At 47.4% G+C, this 12,722-nt stretch overlaps 2 protein-coding genes across 4 annotated transcripts in view; one reads left to right on the top strand and one right to left on the bottom strand.

Moving 5' to 3' along the window:
* LOC116851834 overlaps positions 1–3,032 on the bottom strand; it is a 98,224-nt gene extending 95,192 nt beyond the window's left edge. The window contains exon 1 of the mRNA XM_032831658.1: positions 1,989–3,032. Coding sequence (XP_032687549.1) covers positions 1,989–2,274 — 286 coding nt within the window. The 5' untranslated portion in view covers positions 2,275–3,032. The remainder of the gene's footprint in view (positions 1–1,988) is intronic.
* Positions 3,033–10,346: 7,314 nt separating this feature from the next.
* The window catches only part of LOC116851835 (forkhead box protein O), a 221,083-nt gene continuing 218,707 nt past the window's right edge, over positions 10,347–12,722 (top strand). For 2 of the 3 annotated variants that reach the window (XM_032831661.1, XM_032831660.1), the window contains exon 1: positions 10,348–12,510. In XM_032831661.1, the coding sequence (XP_032687552.1) occupies positions 12,046–12,510 (465 nt within the window). In that variant the 5' untranslated portion in view covers positions 10,348–12,045. Of the gene's footprint in view, positions 12,511–12,722 lie in introns of all 3 variants that reach the window. The other variant, XM_032831662.1, reaches the window with a different exon arrangement.

Here is a 12,722-nt window from a genome sequence, read left to right as displayed (position 1 = left end):
TCTCTCTCTCTCTCTCTCTCTCTCTCTCTCTCTCTCTCTCTCTCTCTCTCTGAATACAAAAATACTCCAAAAAGTGGCAATAGTTATTGATCCACCCTGTATAAACTTATGAAATATCTGAAATAAATGACATTCATTTGAAGTATATATCTTTCTGTATGCATACATGGCGATTGATCAATCTTGATTATTGATTTACCGATTATTCTAGTCGAGGAAAATTTTAATCGATTAATGCCCAACACTGTTTTCATTACACCTCCGGCGAGGTGGAGTGAGAAGTTAATAGCTTCGATAGCTCCGCGCGACTCATTAAAGAGAACCCTTCCTTCGCCCGTAATCTCGCCCTTGGCTCGCGCTTCCCCGTTTCTTGTCACCGAGAAAAAGCGGTCTATTAGAAAGCGCGGTGGATAGGGCCCTCTTTGTGCATCCACCGGGATGCAGCTAATCCTCCCTGCACTCCTCTCAGGTGAAACTCGCTTTCGGCGCTCCTCACGATCCGTTTCCCACGCTGCACCAGGTAACTCGGAACGTTTTCCCTATAATGTGGGTCTCGGCACGGGTCTCCTCCCTCTCTTCTCTCTCCTTATCGTTCTCTCTCTTTCACTCTCCCCTTTCTTTTTTTCCCCCGTTCCTCTTTGCCTCTTTTTCATCTCGTCTTCGCGAGATGTTCCATGAGATCGCTCAGGTATGTCTTTCGGAATCCCCGCGGCGGGTAAACGAAAAGATTGCCGAGAATCACGACGCCGTGACGCTGATAAACGTCATGTTCGTAGATACCGAGAGGAAAGAGAGAAGGGTGAGAAGAAGGAAAGAGAGAGAGTGTGGAGCTAATCGGTCAAATTACTTCGCGAAAGGATAATAGTTTTATTAGATTCTGGCCGGAGGGGAACGGCTTCGTGTTCGTTGAGGGAGTTCTCTTGGTTGTCGATGCGGTAGGAGTCTGATGGAGATCCGATAACTATTGGTCACTCCATCGCCTGCCGATCGAGTCTAATTGCAGTCGCAATCGAAATGTCAGCGTAACTGAGGTGCCCGGGGCCGCCTCGGGTTTCACGCGTGACGCGGAAAAATGTCGTAACCATCGAGCGGTCTTGCGAAATCGGAGTGATTCGAGCGCGAGTACTCGCGTTGCTTTCTTCCGTGGCGTTTACGCGGCACGACTTGTTAACTTTGCTAACTTTATTCAACGGCAACTAGTCGAAATCACAGTTGCCACTACGACTAAGACTTCCCACAGGTACAACTTGTTTCAACTTTTCCTCTTTTGATTTTCAACAGAATTTCAATTACCTTCAGATTTAAATTTATTAAGATAAAAGTATCAATACTTGAACACTAATAACATTTAACTCTGGACATTCTTGTTATTTTTTGATCTTATATACGAATATTTAAATGTTCAATATAGAATGAAATTTATAAGTATTAGTCTAGAGAGTTAAGTATTAGTGTTATTAGTGTCAAAGAAATTGATATTTTTACTTTGTTATTATTTCTCATCAACACGAATGTATTTCCGTCAGCTTTGCGTTTGGACCAGTTCACAGATGAATGTTTGGACCTCGATCTACAATAGGTAAAGCCTTTAAGTAGTGGGTCCCAAATTGTAAACTGAAACGTAGTTTCAGGCAAAAGGAGCTTCCCGTGTTGCCAGAAGTCGCACTAATGCTTCAAACTTTGGTGATTCCAAAGTGTAGTAGTGCGAGAGGTGGTGCCTTCCTTTTGTCGAAAAGGAAGTTACACTTAGGGCTTTGAGCAAAATACTTATTTTACATCTATTGTAAATCGAGTGACGAGTTAATCGTCGACCTTTGCACCTGCTCGCGCCGAAATTCACACCTCGGCTAACAATTCGCAGGAACAGAGAGGCACCAGCAAGCTAATGATCATGCAGGCGCCGAGATACGATCGCGGTCTGCGGCCGAAAATCAGGTCCGTTACCGCGGCGTGATTTCGCGAATAGGGCGCCGCGGGTGGATACTCACGGACTGGTATTTTCTTGGGATCGGTCTTGCTCAATCGTTCCTCGACCTTGTCGATCCTACGACGCAGGTGGCCACTCCTGTCGGTGACATAGGCCAGCTCCACGGTGAGGCTCGCGAATATGTTCTCTGCAGCGGTCAGGAGAGAGGCCAACTGCTTGAGGGAGCTGGTGAGGGCGCCGTTCGCCACCGCCTCCAGCTCGGCACCCACCGGCCAACCCTGAGAGCCCGCCGGCACGTGGCCGCGGCACAAGTGCCGCGGCTCCACCTTTCGCATCACGAACGGCATCACGACGCTGGTGCCGGCGGCCTCCTGGTGTTGCTGTCGATGTAGTGGCTGTTGCTGCTGTCGTTGCTGAGTGGTAGCGTGGCCCTGGCCGGCCGCATTCGCGCATAACACACTCGGGCGAGCGGCGTCGGCGCTCACTCCTCATCACCGGAGTACCGCGTCACCGCGGGAGCGAGTCGCTCCTCGGCGAAGTCGGCCGGGTTCCGCGGAGGAGGACGATCCTCTGTGTCGCCGGCACGGCGTCATGCCGCGCGGTGTGCCACCGACTCTCTTGCCTGTCACTTTTCGTCCCTCTTACTACTCTCTTTCTTTCGTGCGTTGTTTTTCTCGCTACCTAGTTTTTCTTCTTCGTACTCTTTGCAACACACTTTCACTCCGCACACTCCCGAGGTCCGATTCGCAGGATCAATCGAATAGATCGAGGGCACGCGACGGCGCGAGTCGAATAATCGGTCGAGGGTTCTTTTCACGCCGCGTTCTTTCGGTTGTGTTTGAATTAGGGAAGTCGTATACGCGCGGTGTGGCCTGCATCGTGCTCGCGAAATGTGCTCGAAAGGAACCGCCTTCACGACAGGATTGCGCGGATGAGACTCTCTCTTTCTCTCTCGCAACTTGATATTCGCGGGCGAACGGACGGACGAACGAACGGATGGATGGATGGATGGATGAAAGCGGACGACGGCGACACGCGAGACGACGAACGCCGACGATACGTACCGCGCGACGATGGTACGCGAAGTGCCGGCCGGCCTGGCAACCAGTCGTCGACTAGCCGGCTCGTTCTCCCATTCAAGCGAAAGGCGCCGTTACCAACTGCCTGCGTGCGAAACAAACGGGTAGCGCCATCCCCTGATACTGCAACGCAGTTCGATATTTGCGGTTGCTACGGCAGTCGCATTCAAGATCCCGTCAACACGAATCGTTCATGTATTTTCTGCGTAAATGTCGGTCTACAACCTCACTTTAAGCTTGAAGCCTTAAACAACTGACCAACCACAGTCAATTACTCTCCTTACGTCTTAAGAATAATCGATTGTGACTGGTCAGCTTACGACTTAAAGCTTAAAGCGAGGTTGCAGACCGACACTAATGCATACAGGTTGTTTTATATGTTTTTTAAGTGACATTTATAAATTACTCATTGTCTATATAGGTGATATCTCATATTTAGAGTGCAACCCATTAGACGCTACAAATTTTGCTTTAAAGTGCTAATCATAGCTTTTCTTTAAACGCTTCAAAGCATTTGCAGCGTTTAATGGGTCGCACCCATACTTACATAAATGTGGATATCCAATTCTGATTTGAAGTTGCGGCGAGTTAAGGTTCTGTACTGGCTTGACTAACTGTAAGTAATGTAGGCACACTAGAAAACGTGGAAGAGTTGAAAAGACCTCGATTGCGCGCGTGATTCATGAGTAAAGCAGTTACTTATCAGCAGAAGCAAACAATATGATGTAGTCTTCCGATGTTCAAGTCGTTGGTGTGCTACAGATGGCGCCAATGGTACCTTCCTAGTTGGAGTTTAGGCATTCTCGGATCGAACGGTATCGCGTCGAAATATTTGTACTTTACGATTATCGATCAAACAATTGGAATTTGTCACTCGTTAATCTGATATGATGGAATCTAGTATTTATTTGTTAATTACAAGCTTCGTTTTCACACATTTTCAAATTCTTACTACTGTTAATTTAGCAGACGTGGGTTTAAGTATTTTTGCGTATCCTGAAAATTTTTAAACCGAAGTTTATAAAATATATAAAGTAAGATGAGGCAAAACGGGGTGTCGGAGTAAGACGGAATACCGCCAATACTTTATGCTATAACTACACTATTTGTAATTGATATATAACAATTCTCAATCTGGTTATTTATTTTAGCTTGATGTCAAGTAGAGAATAATTTAAACAAAGAGAAGAATCTATAACTTTTGTATTAATCCAAAGCAATTAATTCCCGTACTTGCTATAAAACAAATGTTACATGTATTTAATATGTAACGTTATATATATAGACATCACAAATTATTCGCTGATAATAGTCCAATATCAGATGATAAGTTCTTAACGATGATTGACAGTTATTTATAAACGTTGATTCAGCTGTCTAGTTATCCTATATAAAGTTGGTTGCTTTACGGAACACGGAGATTTGTGGTAGCGCTGCGCCGGAAATTGATAAGATCCGGTCCCGATAGAAAAAAAATTTAAATGTCCGAGTGACATTTTTCAAGATGTCTTGTTTTAGAATGAACCGGATATATCCGTCACAGTCTCATATACATACACTCACACATGCGACGCTATGATACGCCTACAGGAATAAAATGTGATTGGCGAAAAGAGTCGCTCGCTCGTTCACTCGTTCACAACCCTTTTACATTTTATTAGTTGGAAAATTAACAGATACACACAATTCAATTACACGTCCGTCCGCATAGAAACTCTAGGCGACCACGCGCCGCCGTTATTCCCGACTTGGCTAGATACGAACTGCAGGGGATAAATGTTGTAGTAAAAATAACAACCAAGTTTTTATAATCTTAAACCAAATAGTTGTTGAAAAATATTATACACATTTGATTTTTTATTACTAAATTGGCCGCAGTTATGCAAGAATGATTCAACCCACACGAAGTGCACATTTCGAAAAAAGAACATGAAAATTTGGTACTAAAAGGGCATATTTAAAAGAATATATTTAACCTTTGAGGAGAACATATTTTTTCTATTGTTTTTATGAACACTTGTGTTTATACGTTTCTGAAATTGCTGATTACGAATCTAAAATCAAATTTTTAAAATTCAAAATGGCGGACTTAATATGGCGCAATCTTTTAAAAAAATTTTTATTTCTGGCTTTTTGTTTGTTGTACGCATATATTGTTTTCACTTTTGGTTTTTGTAATTTCGTACTATCTAATTCAATCTAACTTATCGTAACCTATATAGATGTATATATGCATATGTAGAGTGTATATTATAAATATTGTGTTGAAAATATTATGATTGCATCGTACAAAACTGTGATACATATAGGCTTACTGTATGTTAAGTTAATGCAAAAATTAGAGTGGATAAATTGGAACATGTGAGATATGTTAAATCTAACATACAATTTCTCGCAGCGTAATTTTTACTACAATATTTTCCTCGTGCACAACTCGCGATAGTCGCGTCGCCGATCGACTTAATGAAGATCTTGATTCGCATTTATTTCCATAGGCCGAGTTAAAAATAAACGCGCTAAAAAGTTGCATTACGACACCGCACAACGTAGCAGGGCGCACTGCTCGTTAGCGTAACAAATTTAGCCGGCGCAAGACGATCGGACTCTCGATTCCGCGTAAAGCAAGCGCCGGAATTGAGCTGGTGTAATTGATAGTCCGAACTTATCCTCACCTCTCCTCCTTTCGGCCGGATCTTAATGGGCGAGGGTTACCGGCAGCGCCGGGGCCTCCATCACGCCTTAATTCGCCCCGCATGTGCAATTTCACACGATAAAGTCTCGCGCCTAGCGCCCTGGGATGACTCGCCCGGGATTTACTTTCGGCAGAAGCGATTGTCCGTAAAAAGCGCCGTAGAAAGTCCTAATTTCCTTGGATTGCGAAGAATTTCGTACGTGACCATAGCGGTCTAGGACGGATGTCGAAAATTTCGAAGATGTCGGGCGGCTGTGTGTGTATATGTATGTATATGTGCGTATCCCTCTCGCTCGACTCAGATGGGATTTCGTTTGGATGTGTCCGATATTCACGCGACGCTTCACTTTTCGTTAAGCAGCATCGAAATGTAAAACGCTTTTCATGGAACGCCAAACATTTGATCTCGAATCTTAGTGCAGCAGCACAGTTGTAATTAACTTTCATGCGATCTCTTGTTCACGGACGACACTCGATATCGAGGGGAAAGAATCCCTCTGTATTTGAAACGAGTGTTGATAATACGGTGCGATAAATCTGCGGCAGGATAAGATTATGCTGTGATGCAACGACGTGAATAAAAAGATTAAAAAATCCGAGTTACTTTGTTTTCGCTGTAAACAGTTCGCGCGCGCGAGTGCTTTATATGCGTGCCTTCTCAACCCGGCTTTATCAGGATTGAACTCGAAAATGATTAGGCCGCGGGCTACTTAAGGATGCTAAAACCGTGTTCTCTGGTTCTTTATTATCCGACACGTATCTCAGTTCTTTGCGAGGCTGATGCATGCCTAAGGATCGGCATGAATCGAAAACGAGCCCATGAAAAGGTACAGTCGAAATGGAAACGTAGTCCATTGTACTTGTCTCACTCGTTTTTGTTCGTGCTGGTCAACTTGTTATTGCATGCTCGACGCATTTGCCGGTGAAATTTTATCGAATAATTCCGCTAAATTGTGCTGAACAATATTCGAAAATATACTGTGCTTGAGCATGCAATAAATAGGCGATGAGAAGGCCGTTACGCTTTGGGACGTTCAACGAAGAAAATATTATAGTAAAAGTGACGCTAAAATTATTACGATTTTTTTTTGTAAAGAGCTGGACTATACCGAAATTGCAGTGTATATAAATTACTATAAAGATAGTAAGTTTACGCTGCAAAATTGATTCGATCGATTATAACAATTCAATAATCGACAATTCAATAATCGATCGATTATAACAATTCAATAATCGACATAAAGGCACTATCGATTTTCTGACACATTTCATTACATTAGCTTGATGATCAGAGTAGACAATAATCAGGTTAAAGTGACAATAAATCAATTGACGAAACCTCTCGCGTTATGAGCGCATTTCCCGGGATCCGTACTCTTTTAAAGTGAATCAGTGAATAGTCACTTATATCAGTTATAAGTATAGCACTGAGCACTTTCAATGCACCACTTATAACTGCGAATCAGTATATATTCACTGTTTTCAGTAATGTTTCACTGATTCATTTTAAGAGAGTACTGTGAAAAAAATATTCGATATTTGCAATTATAATCGCGTAGAGAAACAATTACCATAAAATTATAGTCAAGGAAACTATTTCTTTATTAAATTCTATTATAATGTTAGCGATAATGGCTTCATACGTGTGCTACTATTTCACTACAAAAGATATGGTTGGAGCCAAAAATAACTATAACTTCAACCGTTTCTCTTCCTCTCAGTGTGCGGCTTAATCATATGCCTGTCAAAGCGGCCGATCACTTTGTTGAGTCACCGGAATTTCCGTCACTCCACTGTCACCCTGATAATCGTCCTGTCCTTTCTTGCCGTTATCAAAACCGAAGAGTCATCAAGACTTTATCATGATCTTGACCTTGACCTCGGTCACGATCGCATTCGTTTTCGAATAACGATTCCGCAGAGGTCGCGCGTCGCACAAAGGAAAGTCCTGAAAGAGAATCACGAAAGAACGCTTCCATCGTAGCGCCCACGTGTGACTCACGCGATACCGAGGTCCAACGTAGTGCAGCGGCTTGGAATTGTTCGCGCGGTTACTCGATCGGGCAGTCCTTAAGGGATCCATCCGTCTTCTATTTTTAGCCGGGGCCCGCGTGTTCGACCGTCGCGCGTACACGGTCGGTGCGTTACGGCATTCTGTTTTTAGCCCCCATGCGCGGGCAAACAACATTGAGCAATGTGGCCGGTGATATCCGGCCGGACAATCGAAGGTTTCAGGTGCATAATTACGCTGTTGACGGTACCCTTAAGTTAGCCAGAATCGCCTTAACTGCCCACACAGGGCGAGACGAGAGTATGCGCGAGCGAGCGAGCGAACAAGCGAGCGCACGTTGTTTGGCCACCGCGTCGTTTCTTGTTTCACCGGGTTGCAATCGCCGGGTTGCCTGCCCTTTCTGCACCCGACTTCTTTTTATGGGGACAACTCTGGCGTGGGGTTTACGTCAACAACAAACCTCGGACAACGGCCGAATTGAAGGACAGGATACCTACGGTGGCTCGACTCGAATTATTCGGCCTAACAACATCGCGAATCGACGTATAATAAGATCGGCAAGAACGACGTAAGAATGTGTTGTGACAGGATGTGGAAGAGAAGGAGAGAGAAAGAGAGAGTGCATTTAATCGGCGTTACTTTCGCGCTCACACGGGCAAACAGGAACTACTCTCGCGGAGCGGGAGCGCGTGCAAATCGCAAGTCGAAAGTAATCGCGGACGGGTTCGGAAAAAGTCGCGGCTATCTGCAACTCGCGTGTCTTCTCCGTAACATCGTGCTGATATCTACTTCGTTCTGAAACGCAGAACATTTTTATAGGGCCGAAATTATATTTAAGACTCACTTCTTGTGTTCGAGGACTTTGAGATGCTTGAAAATTCCGTGGGGGGACACGGATAAGCGTTTATCTACTTCGTATCAGCAGGTGTGTAATTTTGCACGTTAACTCTCACGGAAGTACACGGAAAAAAGTTTCACTCCGAATGATTGGCTCTCGTTAAATATAATTCGGATAGGCGAAATATCTTGTATTTCTGAATCCATTTTTATACGTTCCTCTTCTTTGGAATTCTCGCGTGTGATTTCAAAGTAAACGCGAGAAGATACTTCACTCCCCGCGGAACCGAGACATTCGAGTCCGAAAGCGCGAAAGACGACCGGGTAGCGCCCATCTTTCTCGGCTGATATTTCGATTAAGAAGAATGCGCGCGATGCAACAATGCGCGCCCGAACGAAGCCAGGAATGTTTAGCCGCGACGGAGGAGCTTCTTTCGGGAGGGTGCCGGGCGTATTTGATAGGTACGCGGACCGAAAACAACAGCCGAGCTATTTCGATCGGCCGTTGGGAATCTTCGGATTCTACAAGTCGTGGCGCGACACACGAAAAAGTGCTGAAAGGGTTGCCGCAAAATTCAGCCGGAAGAATCGTACCGACGGCCGCGGCGAATTGCAAGTTCGGCGGTATAATGAGAAGAAGGTTTGGGCAAGAAAAGGGTATAGGTATAAAAGATTACAATATTTATATGAAATAATATTTTCATCACATAACTTTATAAACAAATTCTGATTTATTGACAATTGCATTGTCAATTCGCACATCAGGCGTTGTCGTGCTGATTCTTCTTGAAAAAGGCGTGTTCAAAGAATATGTAGACTGACGAAATGGTGATTCAAAAGAAATAGGAAAACAAGAGCGAAATTTGCTGAAAATAATATGCAACATTTAATGAGACTGAGTCAAATTTTTAATATACAATATATTTTTATATTACAATAACTGTTAAAAGTTTGTAACTGCATCAAAGTAACAAACAATTTATATTATTGTATGATGTAAATTTATGATTTTAATCAATGCAGTGCATTTTCTTCACAAATGTAATCGGAAAGGTTGCCATCATTGATAATCTCACGTCGAGATGATCATGAAAGTCAACCTTAGTGGAACCGATGCTTTTGCAAAAAAAAAGTAAAAAACAATCGATTATCAGAGAATCGAATCGGAATCGTGAACCCACTACTCTGCGCGCGGTGTGGTGCCTAACCCTGGGGGCACAGCGTATATACCCCTTTCCCCGCCCACCCGTTAGATCCAGCGAGCACGCTGCACTCTCCGTCTCCCTCCTTCCGTCGCATTCCCTCGCCCTCTTCCTCCACCTTCGCCATCTCCTCCCCTTTCTCTTCGGTCTCCCGGTCGCGCTTGGTCTCTTCGTCGCCCCTCTTCGTCGACTCCCTCTTTCCTTCGCGCTCCTCATGCCCGCTCACCCGCCTCCCTTTCGCTTCCCCCCGTCGTTGCACAAAGTTGCAATTTATAGCCATCTCCGTTGCACCCAGCGCCGATAGCCCTCTCTCTTTCCCCCCACTTCTTGTCCGTTCGCACCCCCCACGCGGTCGTCTTTTGCCCTCACCACGGCGCTGAGCCACCCACCAGCTACGCCACTCCGGACCCTCCGATGCACTCCGTGCGTCCTCCTCCCGCGCTCCGCGAGTGCAGCCGTTGCTCTTTCTCTCTCTGCCGACTCCGCGCTCTCGGCGCGCGTCTCCCTCGCACTCTTTGTGTCACGCCGCCGGCGATCGGTCGCGCTCGTTGCGCTTCGGCGCGACAGCAGGCGCCGCGAATTCGCCTCTCGCGGCTCGGCTCCGTTCGGTCGGTCGGTCGGTCTGCTCCGAGGGCCGGCCGGAGAAATCCGTCAGTATGTGCCGCGCTGCCTTGCCGGCGAGTCTCACGTAGTGACTAGGTATATTCTTTCTTTTCGCTGTTCTCTCAAATTTGAAAGTTCATAAGTCACGAAGCGAGCGTCTCCATCGTGCGTACTGTGACAATTGATACTCTCTCAGCCTATCTCTCCTCTTTATTTTCACTCTTGCTTCCTCTGTCTCCCGTCTTCGTTAGAAAACGAAGCAACGAGGAGGTGATAAACTGTGCTGACCAAGCGTGTCCGAAGAAGCGCGGGATCAAGCCAGTCGAACGCGGCAAAACGATCCAAGGATCGCAGAGCGACAGTTCGCCGGCGACGAGGATACCGTCTTATCGATGAGAGATACCAGGGGGTACGGTCTCCCGAGGGCAACCAGGGCAGCAGAGGTCACCGCGACGATTCGTCGCTCACGCGGCATCGCTCGCCGAAAATCGTGCAGCCTCTGCCGCCGCCGCTAGCGCCGTCGTTGTCACCGTCGACGAGGAGAATCATCCGCCGCGCAAATTTCGCGACGCCACGACGAGTGCGTAGATCTATCCGCGCAGCGGGCCAAGTGCCTATCAAAACATGGCCACGTGACCCCGACGGCACGGCTTGTAAACACTGAGTTTGACCACGTGGTCTGCTCCCTCTTTCTACCGTCAAGCTCTTGTCTGTATCCCTCTTTCTCTCTCTCGCTCTCTCTCTCTCTCTTTCTCTCTATCTCCCTCACTCTCTTGTGCTTCCATCTCTCTCCGTTCCGCTTCGCCGCCTCGCGCTCCGACCTCGTCTATCTCTCTTTCCCTTCCTCCTCCCTCTATCACTCTTTCTCGTTCCATCTATCTGTTCCCCCGCCCTTCACCTCCACATTGGTCGGCACGCTCGCCTTCCCCGGCTGTCTCGCTCTCGCCTTCGCGCTCTTTCGGCACGCAGAACGGCGCCGGGCAGAATCCTCAGTTGGTTCGCCGCCGCCGACAACCGCACGCGATTCGGACGATCCTCCGACGATCTTAAGCTGGTTTCTCGCGAGCGTGAGCGCCGACAAACGCGTCGCATCCGCGTCGCGTCGCATCGCGTCATCGTGTCGTGTGCAAATTTTTCGCGAACGAGTCCGCGTTCGATCGATCGATCGATCGATCGGTCGGTCGATTGGTGGGTGATGTGTTGAAGAACTGCAGTGTCGGCAAAGAGCGATATATATATATATACATAAATATATATACATACGTATATACACACGTCAAGAAGTAGAAAGATCAAGAGAAAAGGCAGCGACATTGCGTTACACGCGAGTTACGCGTGCGACCGCTCTCCGAAACCGGTGCAAACGAGCGCTACCGTGAGCCTTCGCTCGAAGCGAGGACGTACGAAGGCCGTCGTACACACGCGCCTACACGCACACGCATACACACACGCATACACAAAACACACGTGCCACGCATACAGACGTACATGAAAACGCGCGTGCACGCTCGCGTCTGGTGATAGTGCGGGGACGAAAACGCGACTCGGGTCGTTCTCCTCTCGCGCGCGCGAGCGAGCAGGTTCTTGCCGATCGCAGATTGCCCTCTAGCGTCGCTGGCCACAGCGGACTACTCCCCGCGCGTCTCGCGTCTCGGTTCGATCGCGAACCCCAAGTTCGAGGAGCGGGGCTGAACATGATGGATTCGGTGCCGGTCTCGGCCTCGGGTTCGCTGATCCCGTCGCTGCAGCAACAACAGCAGCAACAACAACAACAGAAGAAGGGAGTCTCTTTCGAATTCTCCAATTCGCCGGACCTAGAGACCGGCTTTGAGCCGCAGACTCGTGCGAGATCCAACACATGGCCGTTACCGAGACCTGAAGAATATGCGGAGGGCAATGCGCCGACCGCCAAGGAGGGCGCCGAAGGCGGCACGCCACCCCATCAGACCCAATTGGCCCAGGGTGGTCTTCTACCGGTGAAGAAGAACTCGTCCAGGAGGAACGCCTGGGGCAACCTGAGTTACGCCGATCTCATCACTCAGGCGATCACCAGCGCGCCCGATCAGCGGCTCACGTTGTCGCAGATCTACGATTGGATGGTAACGAACGTGCCCTACTTCAAGGACAAGGGTGACAACAACAGCAGCGCCGGTTGGAAGGTAAGGGATCAACGGCGAGATCGTGATGATGAAGACGCGAGTCGCGCAGACGCCTCTGGCGTTCGCATTTAGGATCTACTGCAATTCGCCGGCGACTCATCTCGCTCGGCTTGCCAAAGTCTAATTTAACTCTTTCGGTCCGTCGCGCACGATTCGGCTGTGCGCGATACGTAATTTCGGTTGACGTTGTCGCGTCCCCCCCCCCCCCCCCC

The sequence above is a fragment of the Odontomachus brunneus genome, unplaced genomic scaffold (assembly GCF_010583005.1).
Source record: "Odontomachus brunneus isolate Ranch 3 - 2012 unplaced genomic scaffold, Obru_v1 Obru_scaffold_193, whole genome shotgun sequence".
Taxonomy (NCBI): Eukaryota; Metazoa; Arthropoda; class Insecta; order Hymenoptera; family Formicidae; genus Odontomachus; species Odontomachus brunneus.
Note: the sequence above shows the minus strand (reverse complement) of the source record. Positions and strands in the feature narration are given on the sequence as shown.